This window comes from Argiope bruennichi, chromosome X2, assembly GCF_947563725.1.
Source record: "Argiope bruennichi chromosome X2, qqArgBrue1.1, whole genome shotgun sequence".
NCBI classification, from domain to species: domain Eukaryota; kingdom Metazoa; phylum Arthropoda; class Arachnida; order Araneae; family Araneidae; genus Argiope; species Argiope bruennichi.
In genome coordinates this window covers 55,129,412-55,150,958 of record NC_079163.1, presented here as the reverse complement: position 1 = coordinate 55,150,958, position 21,547 = coordinate 55,129,412, and the positions used below count along the sequence as shown (strand labels likewise).

The following is a 21,547-nucleotide window of genomic DNA, read 5'->3' as shown; positions in this document are numbered from 1 at the left end:
TCTTTTTTTTTTTTTGGGGGGGGGGGAATTAAAGAAAAACGGCATTTTCAGAAAAATGGGCAAACATTTGTCAAAAGCTTAATATGCCAGAAAAAAACACTAGATTTTTTTAGCAAAGAAATCGAAGAAAGAATGCCAATTAGATAAAATAACATTAATTATTTCATAACATTACAAGTCAAAAAGAAAAAAAAAAAAAAAAACTGAAAGTATAAGATTAGAAAGCACTAACTTTGGCAAATGATTGTTATAAGATTATTTATTACAAATACAGTGAAACTTGTTAATTTGAACGATTTGAATTCGAGTTTAAATTTCTAAATTGCTTCTATCTGTTAAATGCGTGCTCACATAATGCTCTTAATGATCGTAAGTAATTTATTGTTTAAAACCCTTAATTCATTACTGTTCTTTATGTATAAGATTTATTGCTTGCAATGTATTGAATAAAAAAAAGGGGGGGGATAAAAATTTCTCACTTTATACAAAAACTTAGAACATATTAAATGCAAACTGTGCTGGTTATTTTGAATATTTATTGTGAAAGTTTAATATTGAAAGTGTTGTAATCTATTTATTAAACTTATTTAATTATTTATTCAAATCTTTTAAAATTATAATTACTTTACTTATTAAATTATTAAGAATGAAAGTTTTTAATTTCAAAGCTGTCGTTTTCTCTTGGTGCGCTCATTTTCAAACCAGTTTTTTAAAAATTTAAATTTCATTATGGTTCAATCATCTATCTATATCTATATCTATACTTATAATAAAGCTCAATGTGTGTGTGTGTGTGTGTGTGTGTGTGTGTGTGTGTGTGTGTGTGTGTGTGTGTGTGTGTGTGTGTGTGTTGGCGCTCTACAGGCCAGACCGTTTGACATACAGCTACCAAATTTGGTACATGTATACCTTGGAGGTTGGGAATGTGCACCTGGGGTTTCTTTTTTCGAATTTTTAATTAGAATTTTAATTATTAATTAAAAACTAACTTTCCCGCCAAAAAATCTTCCATTTTCCCCACCGCCAACTTTTCCGCCAAAAAAATCTGCCATTATCCCCAGCGCCAAACGAGAAAGGCTTCAGTTTTTTTTTTTTTTTCTCCCAACAGGAATGAGGCTAGGGTTAAAATTTTTCGGCGGATTATTTCAATCGGTTCTGGTTATTTTCTTAATGTTTGATGCATTTAAAATTAAACATTGTTAATGAATCAATCTTTCAGATTCATTCTGAAGTACTTTTGAATTAAAATAAAACAGAATAAAGGAAATTAAAAATTTCTAATCCGCATAGCGTTACCCCAACTGGCGTAGAAAAAAAATCACGTATTTGCGTTACGTAACCGGCGAAGAAAATTCACGCATGCGCATTCAGTTCTGATTGTTGCTATGACAACGTTATCAATGGATGATTTAAATTATTTTTGGGTTAGTTGCATGCTTTTGTAAGTAAATTGCATTTATGTTAGTTATATATTTTTTGTATATGCTTATAGTTTTAAGTACATCGTTTTTTAAGTAGTTTTTTAAAACCTGTTTTCAACCGTTTATTTTAAACGATTCGTTTTATTTTCTTAGTGTTTGATGTATTTAAATTTAAACATTGTTAATGAATCGATCTGCTCATAATGAATCTAAGAAAATTTTGTTGACCAACTCTTGAGATATTACATAAATTAAAAAAGATATTCTTTAGTGCCCATAAAGTTTAAACGCTGAGTGACTATTTTCAGTAATCAGATTATAAAAAAATGCTTTGTTTCAGTAAAAAATGTTATTATATTAATTGAAGATAAATTCTTTCCACTTTAATTTAAAGCATAAATTCTACCGTTTTCAACCGTTTATTTTAAACGATTCGTTTTATTTTCTTAGTGTTTGATGCATTTAAATTTAAACATTGTTAATGAATCGATCTGCTCATAATGAATCTAAGAAAATTTTGTTGACCAACTCTTGAGATATTACATAAATTTAAAAAGATATTCTTTAGTGCCCATAAAGTTTAAACGCTGAGTGACTCTATTTTCAGTAATCAGATTATAAAAAAATGCTTTGTTTCAGTAAAAAATATTATTATATTAATTGAAGATTAATTCTTTCCACTTTAATTTAAAGCATAAATTCTACGGGTGCTAACAGAAAATGAGAGAGATACATATTACGTTATGACTGAAGGCCTTTATAATATTATGAATGAATTATATGATAATCAAAATTTGAAGTTTTAAAATATTTTGATGAAGAAGCTATTAAAGTAGAAATTGCATAAAATATTTAATTATTAAAATTTTAACGAACATTAAGATTGGCGAACCGGCTGGTCGCCAAAGGCGGCTAGTCTTTGAATAAGACAAGTTTTAGCGCATTTCAAAATCATAATTTTACCAATATTAACTATATTATGTTTCCAACTATCGAAAATTTCTGACATTTATAAAATTACAGACATGGATTTAGGGACATTATTTATAGAAATAACCTTTAAAATATGAAAAATGAAATTGAATTACGACTTCCTGTTACAAACAATAATGATACAAACGGAACAGTGCGATTTCAGAAAAATTTTTTAATCTTATCAAACGCTGGATTCAAATACACGAATCTTCACCTGCGATTTAAAACAACAAATTTAATAATTTAATGACTTGAATGTTTTTAAATATATTTAAGAACTGTTTCCACAGTTTTTAAGATCAATTGCAATCAACTTCAAGGGATAATCACCTAAAACATTTTTAATACAATTGCTTTCTTTAAAAGGTACCCAAACTAAAACTTTGGTTCATTAAATCCATCGATCCCCCAAAACGTATTTGTCCTTTCCTTTTCAAAAATTTTGCTTTCATTGCTAAAACAGCTACCTGAAAAGACAAACTGCTAAACTCATCATTTCTCAAGAAAATCGATCGTCTTCTCTGTCCGCATATTCTACTCAAAAAAGGATATTTTGGAATTATTTAGAAAACCGGGTTAGACCCCGCTTGTATCTCTTATTCTATCAAAAATTAAACCTTAAACTGTCACGTACTCCTTTATTTTTTTTGTTACAAGACAAAATAAATTAATTAAAAGAAACTTTCTTAACATTTAATAAAAAGAACGAAATCTGATTCTCTGTCTATGATTCACTTCTATCGTTTCAACAAAATGTGCTAATGGATTTCAATCAAGAATTTTGAAAAAATAAAATAAAATCAATTATTACAAACAAAACTGCAAAAGTCCGAAATCCTTAAAAAAATATATATAAATTCATTATTTTGAAATCAGATTTGTTTAATTTGAATATAATTACTGTCCATAATAGTGCAGAAGCTTTTTTCACAAAACAAATAACTTAAAGGATGAAGAATGAAAAACAATTTTTTAAAGTAAATAGCATATAAAAAAACACACATCGGATTACGATTAATCCTTCTATTTAACGATAAAATTTTCATTAACATAATTTCTAAAAATTTAAAATTTTTTTTAAAACTATGTAATGTGGAAGTCGTTTGTCAAAACGTCGCTTTGGACCCGAATATTTTCAATTAAAAAAAAAAAAGTCGCAGGTATTTAATAATGCGTCTTCTATTGTAAGCTTACGGTTCACGGTGGTTTGTAAAATATCTATTCCGAAACCGAAGAATTTCGGTTTCAGGTCCTGCTTCCATCGAAAATTTGCTGAGTAAGGACTCCTGATACATGCTAAATACGTCGGAGTCGAATGTTCGTCCGCTGACATGGCGCGAAAGCCAACTGGAAGGGAGGCGCCAGCTTAAGTGTCGTTCTTGTCATCTGATCGCAGTTCAAAATTAAGAGATCCACCCCCAAATAGATCTCGCGTTGTTTCAAAACAGGATGAATATAATCAAAACAAAAGTAAACTAAATTGAACTCCCAATACATCTATGCATTTTTAAAAAATTCTTTTAGCCGAAATAACAGAGAGAGGTAGAAGCAGCTCCATCCTCAGAGTTTGCCAAAGTGTTAAACACACACACACTATATATATATATATATATATATATATATATATATATATATATATATATATATATATATATATATAAATTAAGTTCACATTGATTTAAATAAAATCAAAGAATTTTTTTAAACATTCGAGTATTTTCTTGAAACTTACTTAAACTAACTAAACTTTACTAAGAGAACTAAAGAAAACTTAACTAAAGTAAACAAAAAGAGCTTCAGTAATTAAGGTAATCACTTTTATTTAGCTTGTATTGTAATGCAATAAACTTTCTCAATACCACAATTTATTCAATAATAAGAATTAAATTTTATTATCACATTTTTGCCATTAAAATTCAGAAAAAAGAGATATTATATATATATATATATATATATATATATATATATATATATATATATATATACTGTTATTGCAATAAAAGTTTTTTAGTTATTATAAAATGTTTAATTATTTAAAAAATTGGAAATTATAAAATTTAAAATATTTTTAAACTAATTCATTCCATTAAACACCATAACTATGGTTTTTTTATTAAAAGAATTGCCGAAAACGCATGTTAGTGGCTTTACAACACTTATCATTTCCTAAATTAAAATAATGAGAAATGCTTTTAAAATCGAATTTCATCAAAAAAAAGAAAAAGAAAAAAAAACGTTTGACAGTTCCTCATTGTTTAAGTAAATTTCTCGGGAAATTAACACTTTTTTTTTTATTGTAATAATATTTAATTTCGAAGACAAAAGCATATAATGTTTCATTCTTTTGAGGGATGTTAAGCAACAAAGTAATTTTTCTGAAGAATTCAGATTTCAAATGCACCAATCAATACAATTGAAATGTTTTATATGACCACAGAATATTCAACCAATTATGAATTATTACAAAATTAATGAAAACATCCTATCTCTATATATTTTACTAACTACACGGAACTTTCCAGGATATATCTGATTACTCAAAATATACTTTAATGGCCATAATGACTGAAATTCTAGTATGAAATAATAGAGCAGTGATTACTCGAATAAATGTAATGAGACTCCAGACTAAAAGGCGAACACTATATCTTCCAATGTCGTAAGTTTTAATTGGGAAGAAATACTATATTACAAAACAACTTAATAAATCAGATTTTTTATAGTCAAAAATATAATAGTACCTTTTCGTCATTATACCGGGTTTTTTTCCATGATAGAACCGCTTCGTTTCTAATCGTGATCGTATCCTGATCTTATTTTTAAAGATGATGAAATCAATAACGTTAACCAAAAAGGAACCAAAATCCAAATATCTTTTCAATTACACTGTTTTAAACATAGCTCATAAAGTAACTCCAATTTAGTTACATGTAAATCTAATGCATTAAATGTTGCAGTCACATGAGCAACATATTTGAGCATGCCATCTAACATCTAAGCGCGTACTAACTTGCATAGTATTGTGACATGCCATTCCCTTTCTTGGCGCAAAATGTATAATGAATTGCAAATTAAATTGACACAAACATTTGAAATGCACCATGTGACCACATATGAAGTCAATTAACATGACGTCACATGACAAATACCTAAACTAAAATTATTATCTATGAATTCTAAATTTCTAAACATTACATTAAGCAAATAAAGCAATAATTTCTTCTTTTAACAAAATCATCTCAGATCAGCTACCAAATGTAATTAAAAAAGAAATTAATGAAAAAGAAGATTCGACATTAAAAAGAAATAATTCGGTGGGCAAAATATACACTAGTTGGAATTAAAATACAAAAAGAAGAAAAAAAACTATCTTCAATTAAATAGATTTTTTAACATTTTATTAAAAATGAGAGTCGAATAGATGATTCAAAGTGTTTATATACTAACGAAAAAATGCATAATTAATTATATCAATGAAAATAATAAACCTTACAGAAGTAGATGAAACAAAAATTGCACATTCCCTAGTCACTCATTATAAAAAAATATTCAACAAACAAAAAATTTAACGTTAAGAATATAATCCATTCTAGTATCTAATTAAATCTACACTAGGGACAAAATTACATTGCGTTTGGATGCTGAATTTATTTTTATTTTTATTAGCACTTAATAAGCTTTTGAAGATTGAGAAAAAAAAAAAACTTACAAATGAAATTAGTGAACATAATATAAATAAATAGGGGTTTCTAAATTATTGTTAATGAAATTTACTCTCAGCATTTGGAAATATTCTTCAACAATACGGTAAAAGAACATTTGCTGAAATATAGATAGGGCCATTTGAAAATTACACGTTTATTAAGCAGTGAGAGCATGCTTCAGACAGAACATCGGCCTATAGCCGTGTGTCTGTAACCATTCCTGTTACTTACACAGGTGACAAGTTTTAACTAGGACAATCGATTACATTTTGCTATAATTACAAAATACTTCGAAATCATGCTGTTTAGAAGCTCTATAAATAAAAATGACAACATTACTAGAATTATTATTTTTTTTTTTTCTTAAAGAAAGTGATATAAAATAACTAACCTTCAAGAAACGGAAAATACAGCACTTACTTTCAAAAGAATCATTTCAGTCTGGACCAGTAAAATTTATTGCAATTATCAGCTGATATATAAATACGGTCCTTCAGTTTAAAAATAGAAATTACAACTGAAAATGACTTATATTACTATAAACGCTGTCGTCATATTACTATAAACGCTTCGCGATTGCGTTTATAGTAATCAAGTCGAAACATTTAGGTGCTAACATCACAAACTACAAATAAATATCTGCATTCCATTACATACAAAAGCGCATCAATTATTTTTCCATACCCTAAAAAAATTACACGCATGATCCAATTAATTTATTTAAATAAATAAACATACCCTACTGAAATTCTTATTTTGTATTTATTATTCTTGCAATAAAGTTTATTTTGTCGAACACATAAATTCTATTAATGATCTAATGAGTTCTAGGAAATCAAATCGGCCTTCCTTTACACCACATTATTTAATACAGAAAAGAAGTATTTCCCTCTTTAATTGGAGTTCCTGTACAGCACGGGTGTGCACGAAAACAATGGCTGAACGGATCTCGAGAGAAAAATTCGCTTTTGATTTTTGAGAATATGTTTATTAAAAGCCTGATATCTTTGAATACAGTACTTAAATTTGCATCGAGAAAGCTTGTTCTTTCTGCGGTTATCTGAAATCAGATAATTCCTTCATTATTACAAGTCACAGCGTTTTAAATTTTTTTTTTTTACCCATTTAATCCCCTTTTTCAAATGGGGGGGGGGAATCGTGACCTCATTATTGTTCGTCGCAACTTCGAAAATCCAAATTAAAATATGAAAATTAAGTTCCAATTAACGATAAATAATGGAAATTAAGTTCCAATTAACGATAAATAAAAAGACATTTCAAACTAATTATGCAGTAATCCAAGGAGATTTTCTGAAGACTGAGGAGACTCTGATTTAGAACATTGAATATAAAATCTTCCGCTCAATAAAATTGTTCTACAACAGAGAGACAGCTTTGAAACAGAGCAAAAATTCCGGTACAAAAATTGAATAAATTAACTTTTAACACTTTCCTTCCGTTCACGAAAACCGAATAAAAAACTTATCAAAAATATCCTCATAACCCCACTTTTAGGATTATTTTATTGATATCTAATACATAAATAAAATCAAGAATTTAAACAATTTCCTCCAGTATGGTATTTAAAAAAATTACCACAATAAATTTACTAATAAAATTAAATAATGCCTAAAAAGTTCCATAACATAAAAAGTCCCATTCATTAACATTGTAGACCTTTCTATAGCGATCTGTAAATAAAATGTTTATATATTCCAAACGAGCGATATCAAAAGCAATTTTATTTGCCACAAATTAATCAATAGCATTCATTGAATTACGCAGGTGCAAAAATTCCGAGATCAGGGAATCTACTTTGTCATCAGCTGCTCGATTGCACAGAAAACACAATGGTAATATTGAGTTTCTTTACGATCAGAACATCTGCTTAAGTTCAATAAACTTATTTTGGCTGTGAAGAAATAAATCGTTTTCTAATATTCGAGGCAAAATAATTGGCATGCAGATGCAGGTAAATGAACCGGTATATGAATGCACGTGAATTAATATTTAAAACTCTTCATATTACAATAAAATCAGAAAAAGAAAACTTAAAAAAGAAAAAGGAAACTTTAATGTGAAATCATTCTAGGAAAAATGAGGAAGGGAAATAATTGGAAAAACACGAAAGAAGAATTTTTATAATTTAAAAGTGATGAAACTTATTGTTTTCATTTTGCAATACATGAATTTTTCAATTAAAATCAGCTACAGGAAGTATTCAATATCTTCCTTAAAAATGATTCTATTTCATTTCTAATATCGAAAGAGAAAAAAAGAAGAAGAAACATCCTACGCAGTTTTTTTTTTTTCTTTTAATACAAAAATATCGGGATAAACGAAAAATAAAATCTCCTATATTCGCATTGAGAGAATAACACATTCTTACTTTTTTTTATTGGAGTCGAAAACTTCGGCTAGAAAACAGTCGAAGTAAGGGACTGAAAATAACTTTTCAGCTTCCTAACAACTGCAGGTAACAAAAAGATTTGCATTTAAAGTCGCTCTTTGTGATTGGACGATAATTTGAAAAATTAAAATTTTTCATTTTTATTTATTTTATTCAACATCTACATCGATCGTAGTGGACTGGTGGAGTAATCTTTAAATTGTCTTTCTATTTCCTGATAAGGGAGTTGTGGGAAAAATGAAAATTTCAATCCATCCAAGTTCCTTCCCTTTAACGTTGAATGTCTCATCTATGAACTTGTCCGAGACTTTCACACTGGTATATTAATTTTTTAAGTTAGGTAATTTAATTTAAATTATGTGAATGATCAAATTTTGCTTTTTTTATAAATTATCTTAAGAAATTGATCACATTTATGATTAGTGTTATACTCTATCAGAGTTTCTTAAGATAATATCGCCAAATTTCTTCTTAAGGAACTTTTATTTCAAACTTCTCAGCACATATAAGATTTAAAAAAAATAGTTAAGAAATTAATTTCAACTTAAAAATTTCCATTAAAATAATTATTTTCTTTTAAACTTTTTTTTTCGGTCTTGGTTTGATTTGGTTTACACGACAGCCAAACTGAACCAAATTGTACCAAACACTTTTCCATTGCATTTCCTTTATTCATTTATGTATGCTACATTTTGGAATTTATTTTTCAGTTTCAGGGGCACTAAATTTTTTTTTCTGTCAAAAAGTGGACGCAAACAGAAAAAATATAAAAAGGATATTATCGAAACATTAAATTTATGCATAAAATAGCTCTAATTAAGAAATTTTCCCATGATTCGTAATCAATCTGGTTTAAAATGATAGAAACAAAACCTATTTATTCTGAATTGTTTAATTCGATTTGTCCAAGAGGTTAAACATTTATGAAACAGAGTTCCTAATATGAAATTCAATCTGCACTACCACAAATAATGTATAAACAAAATGGATGGCTTTTCTCATTATTGCATTGAACTCATTTCAATAATTCTGTATTTATTAATTATTAAATCATTTTCTAAAAATAAGTCAAGCCATTAGGCTAGATATAAAGTAAAAAAAATAAGCTGAAAGAATAACAAATTCTTTCGGAAATAAAGTTTTTGAAACTGGAATCCAACATTATTTATTTATTTATTTAGTTAATTTATTATTTAATTTTTTTTCAAATAACACACTTTTGACGAAATTATAAATGACAGCAGCCTTTAAAATAATAAACACAAGAGAAAAAACGAATATTTAAAATTTTTCTTTCTCTAAAGAACATCATATTGACTAAAATTTACTTTATGTATTCGAGAAAACAAATTAGGCAAAAATCCTATTTAAAGGCATTTATTTTCCGGTAAATCTAAAATGCATTTAAAACATTTTTAAAAAATTAAATATACAATAGAATTCAACAAAAGTGTTAATTCTTTACACTGCTAAAATACAATGACTGCAAAGAAGAAAATCGATGTTTACAGACTGAAAGACATTTTCTATACGAACACTAATTCTCTCAAATTCTATACAAATACTTTTATTCTCAAGGGGAGAAAGACAAATTATTTTAAATCCATTAAAGCTCTATTCACGCTTTTCCAAAAAAAAAAAAAAAAAAGCAATTGAAAGCAAACAAACAAAAAAGAAAGAACAGAGAATTACAAAATTACGAGTTTCGAAATTTATTTTTGAAACACCGAGCAGCATTAAAGACCGCGACAGTAATTCATAATAATGATTTTAAAGCAAAAAAAAAAAAAAATTATTAGAGTTTATTAAACGTTTATTTCACGATCACGCTAAGAATATTTTCTAGTATTATTTGTCATAGATTGAAATTAGTTTTAATGTTAGCATTTTACTCATTGTAAATAAAATAAAAGCGCCACATTTCCAGCGGGAATTGCATGAACTTTATTTCGAATAATTATAGCAAAAGCCGCTTCCATTTTAAGAATGAATTTTTAAATTAGAATGAAATGAAACTAATCACCATCCAAACGATTAGAGAGCATTATACACAGAATTTGCAGCACCATAGAAACAATTCACAAATTATGATTTTTTCGAATCATTTAAAACAAGTGAAGTCATGCAAAATAGTTAATGAATACACACTCACTTATAATAATAATATTTTTTGATTGCTTAAAAAAATAAGTAAATATGTAGAATAAAAAAGTAATCAAATGAGAGTATAGTAAAAGTTAAATTGGTTTAAACGAATATTAACGAACGAAATTTTAAAAGAATTTTCGAAAAACGAATTTTCCAGAGCCGGAAAAGGAAAAGAGTGATGAAAAGTAAGTTAGTTTAAGTTTAAAAAAAATGTAATTAAAATAGTTGGGCAAACGCGATATATACTCTTAAAGTAACAGGATGGTAAATTCAAAATTGGATTGTACCATGTATCCAACGTGTATATGGCGCTGGTGAAGTTACGGTGATGATAGCATACTCGAGTCATAACAATCATACATAATCGTCCACTTTTGTGGTGTGGAATTTTGTAAATTAATGTCTGGTTATAGTTTTGTCTTAGTCATCTGACCAAAGCTCAAAATCACGAGGACAAACCGAATAGCCCTTGCATAGCTTTAAAATTAGAGGTAATACAAACGCATTAAATCAATGCTAGGTCTTTATTTAAGATAAATTCGTTAACGTTCATATTTGTAGTATTATAATGTATGTAGATTTTTGCATTCTAACCCAAAATTTTCAAGACTTATTAGTTAAACACACTTTTGACTTTTGAATTTTTTCCTGATAGCTCGAATCAATTTGTATTTTAATTAGAAAAGTTGCAGTTCTAAATTTTACTTTTTTCCCATTTGATTATCCTTCTCCGACAAGAAACACGAAAAGTCACCTTAACTCCGCATTATTTTATTTAAATATTAATCTAAATGTACTTAACACATTCAAATAAATGCAAATAAAATATTAAAATAACTGATTTCTTTTTTAAAAACATAATGAGAAAATTTTGCAAAATTCTAAGCTTTTAAGGCGCTTTGTATGAGCTAAAATTGAAAGAAGAAAAAAAAAGCCCAGAAAATTTTACATAATTGAATAAAAATAAAAATATTTGAGTGTAATTCTTTACACTATCTAGTCACAAAACGTCAGAAAATGCCGGCCCCAGCACACGGCGGGAACGGTCGAATCGTTCAAAAGTTCGAATTTGCTTCTTCTATGCAGGATACCCAAGACAAGCCAAAAATTCAATTTTTACAGAAAAATGCAAACACACACACACACATATACAAAGAAAAAAACTAACTTGAGAATATGAAAGAGATATCTAATTTCTTTCTAATTAAAGCTGAATATACAACAATGAAAAACTAATAATTTTAAAATGAAATAAAACTTATATTTACAAAAATTATTTAGCGCAATTTTGTAAGAGCAATATAATGAAATCAACAGTGTTAAATTCCAAGGACTTTTGTTGAAATGTACACTTTAAAACAAATTTGATATATAACCTTTTGCCTTCAGAACTAAGCAGTATTCCCATTTAAAATTAATTTTAAACACAAAATATTATACCCAGAGCATTTCAACAAAAACTGGCTACCCATCTTAATTCAAATATATGTTAGTATGCCGATAAAAAGAAATCATTATTTAAACCCTTTTTTGCATAAATTAGTAATGGCACTGTACTTCCGTACAATGTAATTTATAAATTCTCGAAATAATAGAACCAATAATTATCAAATAATTAAAAATCCATTCACATAATTTTTTCTCACCAACGTAAAAGTGTATATCGTTTCCTATATTATAACGAAAATATCATTGATATTTAGTTTAAAAAGAAGGGATATAGAATTATAATATTTCAGATTAGTCCAGAGATGGTAAAATATTGTTAAAAAAAGTTATTTTCTCAAAACACAATAGTTTTGTAATATGCTTATAAGAATATTATATTTAACCGATTCTCAAAAATTTCGGGTTACATTTAATAAATATCAAACTTATCTTGACTCCATTAAAAACAAAAACGGCAAGTTTAACAAAATTAAACAACCGCATTTTATTCATTTTCTGGTGTATATATATATAGAGAGAGAGAGAAATTAATAAAAAATTTTCCTGTTGTCATTCTAAGAGCTTATATATCCAAAATTTAAACTTTGAATATGACATCAACATAATATTTTTGTTCCACTTTGGCTCTCCAAATAGTTTGCCGCAAATGCTTACTACATATATACTAAATTGACCATTTCTAGGATTCTTTTTTCCACTGTACCGAAAACCAGATTATCAAATAAGCAAAAGCCTACAGATCCCGCAGTTTTCGAGAGGCGAGATCTTTTTCTCCCGCAGTTTTAGACTTTTGTTTCGTTTATTAAGTCCATGTATTCGAATTTATTAAAATTAATTATAATTCAAATTTCATAATATTATTAATTATTAAATTAAAATTAATTATAGTTTAAATTTCATGACATTATTCTTTAGATCTTTTTCTCTTCCTCCATGTCTTCAAATTCTCGTATAGCATTGTCCAAAATATATATATATATTTTTCAGTTGGCCCTACTTATTCACAACTCAAAAGTTCTGGGAAACTGTTATTAGAGTATTTAAATCATATTAAAGGTTTTAGAGTTTTGTTTCAAATCATTTTCTGCAAAAAGATATTCCGATAAATAGAGTCTGTCATGGAACCTCTTTGCACCATGGAGATCTCTTCGAGAAGACGTCTAGATATTTTCTTATTTGTAATAAGTCCCTTGTCTCTTCATATGGAAATACGATATTAATTCGGATTCATGGACAACCTGGATTTATTAGGAAAAAACTCTCAACCCCACAGTAAAGGTGTCCAATTCATATGTTCTCTAATCGGTGCTGATAATGATCTGCTGTGAGTGAAACAACGCCTCTCAAGGCAGTGGGCATATTAACCACACTGTTCTGAACGTCTGCACACGGTTTGCTTTGAATCTGTGATACTCGTGGCTACTTAATATTGTCGTGACTTGATGCTCCTGCTTCTTTTTGGTAGTTATGGTTACAACCAGTACTAGCTAAACCGTAGTGTGTTGCCGTTGTAACTTAGGGATAACATGTACTTTAATGTCTACATATGTTTCCATCTTCTTGGAGTCGCTGCCGATGCCTAGATTTGACATTCCGCATAATTTCCAGTTATCGGATACTTCCATCTGTATTCCATTCACATTCCATATATTCGATAATTCTGACACAAAAAACATCGTCTGAATGAGTAATTTGAATCAAAGCTATTAGGTTATGTTCGACTAATATGTAGGTTGTGGACTACTTGGTATCGCCGAAACAATTCCTTTTTATACAATTCAACGAATGATCTGCTCATTTTGACGGCCTGCTCGAGTCATCTGTTATTTCAATATTTAAAAGAAGCATATGTTATTTCAAAGAATGTATGTGACTATCCTCAAGTGCACATTTTTGTTCATATGCACAATTTCTATGTTATTCCGAAATATCCTTAATTTATGGACGTTGAGTGTGGTTTATGCTCATTTGCGAGTCAAAATAAGTTCAATACCGTTTTTTTCCTACCACAACAAAAGAATTCCCCTCCTAATTGCGAGAAAGGATATTAAGGGGATCTGAGGGGGAAAAAAAAGAAGATATAATAGGTTTCGAATTGAATCTCTCGTCTCTTCAGTTTTTACAGTCGGTTTCCAAGACGATCTTGGTCGTGATGTAAAAAATGTTCTTAAAAGAAAAGCAAATTATTTGCATTTTTTTACAAGTTATTTTTCATTTTCAATTATATGGTTTACATAGAGCTTATTGCACAAAAAATTAGATATCTTCAGTTGGTTTTAGAAACATCACATGTCAGTGTTAATATCATTACATATGTATCGTTGAATTAACTTTCTAATGGGAGAAAGGCAAAACTAGTAAACTCACAGACGATCGAAAGATCTTATCTTCCAATAACTTGAAAAGAGAGAAAAAAATTTTACTGCTTCCAGGTCGAAATCCCAGTCTTAAAATATACGTAAGATTTCGGTACTCTAAAAGTTTCAAAATTTATTTTCTAATGACTTCTGGAAACATAAAACTTATGGAATTAAGATATATGTTCTTTTCCTCTAATCAATTAAGCAAACAGAGCATATTTATTAAAGAGTTTTGTAATATTTATTTTTAATATTTATTTTTTTAATATTTATTAAAGATTTTTGTGTGTATGTGTGTGAAAACGTTTAATCTATCTCTTTTTTTCTTCCCTTTTCAACAAAGATAATACGATGCTTCTAATCTTACTTTTTGTTACCATTAATTCTGCAATGCTTATCATCATCACTTTTGATAATAACTTTACTATTCTCTTTTAACAAGAATAATAATAAAAACAACTGATAAAAGATTATTTAGGTTTAGAAAAAATGCTGTTCAAGAAACTATAAAGTCTTACAAGAACAGCTGTTATGAGGAGGTAACTGAATTTAAACTGTGGAATTCAAAGAATTCACTAATTATTACAAAGTGAGCATTCCCCGCGTTCAAATGAGCGTCCAAAAACAATTCTTATCATGAAATTTGTCACCACCAAAAGCACTTTTCCATTTTTTATTCCGACATAGAAATGGAATTAGGATGTACTACAGCATTTTAATTATTTGTTACGTAGAAACAAACGTAAGGAATAATTAAAATGCCACAATATACTCGAAACAAATGGAAAGGTACTTTGAAATTTATGCACAAGCCTTTTGAACTTTTCCTGTATTTTAAACATCTGACGGGGTAAACACGTTTATTAAAATCAGTAAATCAATGTTTAAAAAACGATACAAAGAAAGATAAAACCCTAGCACAATCTTCTCAAAGAACTAGTGATAGAATTTGACAATATGAAGCCACAGGCACAAGACTGTATCAAACTTCTCCCTTTATCCAATGTCATAAATTCATTGTTGGGTTTTATGTTCATTAGATTATAAGCCCTTAACCCCCCCCCCCCTCCCCTCTAAGCATATAAGGTGAACGCCTCCAGCTCCTAAACGAAAAATCGCTACTGCGCAGAATGAATTCCGATAAATTATAAAACAGAGTGAGCTCAAAAGTTTAATTCTGCTGGAAACATAAATTGAAGCTTCTACTGATAAGCTATTAAATTATAAACTTAAAAAAAATATTGCAAACTCTCTTTTCTTCAATTCAGATACTCATAATATAATTATATAACTGAAATAACTAACCAAAACTAAACTAAATATTGAACAAAGTAAGAAAGGATAATGTAAGAACGTTGGACCTGATTGGGATTTCAAATGGAATAATAAAGATGACAAAACAAACAATACATAAAATTCTGGAATAGTCAGAATGATTTTTAGCCCCAAGCACAATACAAGTCGGCTTAATTTATTTTTATTTTTATTTTTTTTTATTCTTTCTTCTCCACTCTTTTTAAATTTAAAAAAAAAAAAAAGGTAAATAGTGGATAAAAATTTATGAATTAATAATAAAAAGTCAATCCTTTAAAATCAAACACTATAACAGTGAAGAAGTACATTCGGTCAAAATAATGGATAGCAATCTTCTAATTATATTATATTCCTTTAAAATTAGAAATAAATTAGTTTCAGGCACTTGCTAATGTAAGCATATGAATATTATATGCATATATATATGATATTCAAATAAATAGTCTAAAATCCTGCTTTTTGGAAAAGTTCTTAAAGATATAGAATAAAGTTAATATAATGAAAAATGGCGAATTCTAGTATCGTTAAAAAAAGAATTAAAGAAAATATATTAATAAAATATTTTAAAGATACCTAAAAAATATCATTTATAATTGTCAAGTCTCTAAATTTTAAGTCTCTTTTACATTTTTTTTTTTTTTTCAGTTTTGCTTACTCCCACTCCTTCTTAATGAAAAAACTAATGAAGCAATTAAAAAGACATATAAATAAATAAAAAACATAACATATCATGAATTTTATATGCAAATAAAAAACTAACAAATAAAATAAAAAAATTAAGCTTTAGATTTTTTAGCGATTTTATTGAAATAAAAGCATACAGAAGAATTAGTAGAAATCTTCTGCACAGATTTAAAAAAAAAAAAAAAAATTACAAAAGAAAAATTCAAAGTTTATCTCAACTTTAAATGCTGATCCTCAAATGTGGAAAAATAAACATTTAAAAATGTAATTAATATTATTTAAAGAAATCAGTGCATTTTATATAAGTTAAGTATATAGAATCAATTTCACATGCTATTATCACACTAAAATTTAATTTTATAAGAAAATTCAAAATTTTACAAGCACTGTTTTCTCAAATCCCTTCTAAATTATTCAGTATAACTCTGAAATATATAAAGTATTTTTGTTTAAAAAAATCAGACTATTATTAAATAAGAAAATTTTTGCAAGAATAAAAGACAAGGAATCCAAAAGCTATTTCACTTTTATGAATAAGCCTTCAATAAATAAGTTAAAAAATAATGCTATAAAATTTGAAAAGTTAGCAGATCTGAAATAATTTCAAGTTGCAATATTGCTTATATATTGATTTCCAAAAGTAATGTGTGCTGTACAAAAATAGGAAAGCCAAATGTAAATTAAATTTTAAATCTAACTGAACATACATACATACATATTAAAAGAAAGAGTTTAAATTTTTTACCAATACACTTTAGTAAGTAAGAAAGAATATAAAAGTAAAGAGATTAGATAAATATAATCTCTTTAAGCTGCAGATGTTGCTTCATTGCTATGAAAGTTATGGAGCATTTTACCTGAGAACTTTTTTAAGAATTGAAAGCAAGGAATGGAAAAAATAAAGATTAAGTATCACTATTCTTTGCATTTAAAATATTCATGATTTTTATTAATATTAATAAAAAGGAATATGTTTATTTCTGGAAATATTTTTTAATAATATTGAATTGAGCACATGAAACATTTTGAGATCAAGTTTTATAATCTTGTCCCTGTTGACAGAAGTTGGTTTTTAATGAATATCACAAAATATATCATAAATAAAAAAAAAATAAAAAAAATTTTTAATTAATAGAATATAAAAATAAATGTTATCTTAATTGTATTAAAATAATTTGAAATGGTAAAATTTTATATAAAAGATTAATGCAAAGAAACAAATATTTTTCAAGGCTATTAGAAGGATTTAAAAAAAAATTTTCAACTTTCATTTTGGAATAAAAAAAAATTTCATAACACTGTGATTAAGAAATTTTATTCCAGAACCAACTTTAAAAAAGAAATATAAATTAATGATAGCTAAAAGAAAATTAAACTGTTGATAATCATTTGATATGTTGAACTTTAAGTCATGATTCAATTACAAGTAAGATGGTGTATTCCATTATTTTTAATTGAAAATTTAATAGGAATTGAAGATTAAATGCTTCATAAGAGTTTTCATGGCTTATTTTTTATAGGACCTCATTTAGAATTATGATTCATAGTTAAAGGTAGATAATGTACATTTATAATGTCTTTTTAAACTTTTCTATTAGAAAGAACATTGTACAGTACTGCGTGACAAAATAATACAGTTTAGGAGGAAGGAGAGATAATATAAACAGTTCAATCTATACAGCTATATCATTGAGAAGAGAATTTATGGCTTGAAACAGTTTCCATTTGGTAAAGTAACTTCTGTCGAACATGAAATATGACTTGCTCATCAGACATTCTAACATATCATAGAAATAAAAATAAAGATACTATGCTGGATGGTACCCGCATTTAAGAACAAGAAACTGAAAGATACCTAAAAAACCAAAGACTAAAAGTCTTGGTAAAATCATATTATAACTTTATCAATCGAACAATAATGAAAAATGAAACCCTATTAATATATGACATTGCATGATATCTTAACGATATAGCTTCATTTTCTGAATTAACACAATATCATGAAGATATAAAGGCAATATTGAACAGCACTTTGTGCTAATAGGGGCATTGTCACAATCGTGGTACTTATATATGCATGGCAATTTTATTAATAATGGTAAAGAAGCTGAACTTATGTTTCAACAACATTTAGATTTCTCTTATTCTTGAAAAATCTAAAAATTATCCTCTAATAGTTATACAATTGCTTTACAGGTTACTTCAGGATAATTATTCAAAAAGAGAAAATAGGAGACAGATTATTAGCAAAATGAGTTTGAAATCCTTCGAATAAATGTAATTTACAAAACAAATTTTTGAAAAGTTTCATGTCAGATTTATAAATATAAAAAGAAGTATTGCTGGAAATAACAGATTTAAATGCACAATTTTTGCATAGAATGGAAATATCTTTCATATCAGTTTAAGATGCACTGCAAATATACAGTTTCTTGAAGCAAACTGAATTGAGTAATTATTATCATTTCCATAAACTAATAAGCTTTTCCAAACAAAATGTTCATCCACCAAACAAGAAACCAAAATTACTTCCCCCCCCCCAATCAACACTTTTTAATCCAATTCAATGAAACCTGTAACCAGGCTGAAAACAGATTTATGTGCAGCATTTGCATTTTGAATCGTAAACTTAAAATTAAGTTTCTACCTAAACAAATTCTTATTATTATTTGAAATACAGCTGTTCTTTTAAATTTTATTAAAAATAGATAAAAAATTGTAATAAATTTCTCAACTATAAAATTATGCAAGTTAAATATAAAATTATGTAAGTAAAGTTTATATTAAAATATTATGATATTCCTACATAAATATAAAATAATTTCAAAACTATTAAATGAGCAAAACTTTTATTTTGGTTTTTGATTTATACATGTAGCATAGTCTCTAAACTATTATATTGGCTTTATTTATTTATAATTGTTCAAATGCAAAAGATACTGTAAGAAATAGTTATTTAAAATATGTAATTAATCAGTTTCACTTTAAAATAAGAAACCTCATCTCCATATTACATATTAGTCTGACACAAAATTTCAACAGACCAATTCAGAATAATGAAAGTACTCTTAATTTATTATTAAAGTAAATGTTTATTATAAAACCACCAACTCCGTAAAATCTTGTAACAAGTAAACAAGAACAGTAATTAGAGAAAAGTTCTGAGAAGTAAGCTGCCTTAGGAAAAGTAAAATATAAAATCCAATTTGCGGACTATAAAATATCTCTTAAAAGGAGAGATATAAGTTAAGTAAAACAATTAATCAGATGCCTCTTAAAGACTTTATATTGAAAGTCAATTTGGAAAAAATTCATTTTAACAATTTAATTATTAAATCTGAATACGGATATATATATCTTATACTGTTCAGCGTTCCAGTAAAACTATTTAATTAAAAAAGAAACAAATTAGAAAGAAGGCAGCAAAATATTGAATCATCCAAAGCTTTCAATATTACATCCCAGAGCTATTCTTAAAGGGTTATAAAAATAGGTCAACTAACCTGGAAAGGAAACATCATGTTTCCTTCTCGACTTTCATCAAGTGCTGTCATATCAAAAGAAGGATTGCCTCCAAATGCATGAGGGAATTGTTTACCAAGGGGCAATGAAGTACTTCTTCGAAATTTGGACGGTGATATAACCATTGAATGCTGCCCAATAGCAGGATTCTTTTTCTGGGGACAAACCGGGCTGATGTTTGGCACTGTCCTCTTTTGGTTAGTTAGATTCATTGCATTCCAGGAGAGCAGTCCATTGGGGGTTTGAGGAGCAGACCAGGATGCACTCTGTGGGCTACTCCAGTTCGAGAAAGTTTTCAGAATATTCGATGGTGGCTGTGGATGCCTAGTTTGGCTGAAATTGTGAGCACCAGTAATAGCCCTTCGTTGGGAGGGTAATGACTGAGGTATACTTAATTGAGGTCCTAGACTAGAGTTGAAAACCGGGTTAGATGCATTTGGAAAGTTTTGAAACGCCAAGGTATTCTTCAAGGATGGCACACCAGCACTGAAACTATCTTCTGGAGTGACACCTGACCAGAAAGTAGGAGCAGAAGTAGTGATGGATGAATCTGTGAACTCTAACTGCAAATTTGTGTTGGATGTTCCAGAAGTTGATGAAGCTTCCAATATTTGTTTTTCAATTTGACTATTAGCAGACAGTTCAAGATCTTCAACTTTGTTTTTAGAGTTGGAAAATTCTTCCATGCTTCCATCACCGTTGCCGACCAAATTCTCCCGGTTCGGTGATAATTGCTGCTGCGGATCTGTTTGTTTACCGGCAGCGCTTGAGTTGGCCTTATCCAAGAGCAGTTCATCTTGCATGTTATGAGTGTCCGTGACGAAGAAAGTCTTCCCACCCGAGCTTGCCTGGTAGTCTACCGGTGATAGCGCAGTAACACTGGACGAGATCCCGAAGTTATAATCCCCCATTAGATAGCGAGAGTCCATCAATCGGTACCTTACGGGAGAATATCGACGGCATTAAAGACTCATACGCACTGCAGCATTGCTCCTAAATCCAGGGTATCTTCCGATTTTCCCCGCTGCGTTTCTCGCGACATCTGGCGTCAAAATACTCTCACTCAAGCTATTGATTGTATATACACAACAAACTGAGATGCGGTGTAGAGGATCGAAGACAGAACGGGGTCAAGGCTGATTTTTGGCTATTTTCGACGGTAAACATTACTTTGATCGAATTCTGGACATCTTCCAGAATGAATTACCTTTTTTGTAATTTTCTTCCTAACTTCAGCCCAAAATTATTGAATGGCACAAAAGAAATTAGAATTCAAGAAATGGTGAAACGAAGGAAACAAATCAGCCAAGACCACAAACTTCTGTAAAGGAAATTCTGAAACACAAAAAAAAAGTTTTTCAAGTTCGAATTTAATATTTCGATTTTGTATGTGTATCAACAGAATTTTTTTTTTTCACTTTATAAAGATATACAAAGCAAATTCATCGTAATTATGAAAGAAACAAGTAGGTGTAATTGTTTTTATTAGTTAGAATGAATTACTTAAAAAATAAAAAGAAACTTTAGTGAAAGTTATGAGTAAGAAAATAAAGTAAAAAA

The 21,547-nt window shown here is 28.1% G+C and overlaps 1 protein-coding gene across 3 annotated transcripts in view; it reads right to left on the bottom strand.

Annotated features, from left to right (window-relative positions):
- Window positions 1-21,284, bottom strand: part of LOC129960678 (cytoplasmic polyadenylation element-binding protein 2-like) — a 92,577-nt gene extending 71,293 nt beyond the window's left edge. For all 3 annotated transcript variants that reach the window (XM_056074243.1, XM_056074244.1, XM_056074245.1), the window contains exon 1: window positions 19,969-21,284. In XM_056074243.1, coding sequence (XP_055930218.1) covers window positions 19,969-20,916 — 948 coding nt within the window. In that variant the 5' untranslated portion in view covers window positions 20,917-21,284. The remainder of the gene's footprint in view (window positions 1-19,968) is intronic.
- Window positions 21,285-21,547: the final 263 nt, after the last annotated feature.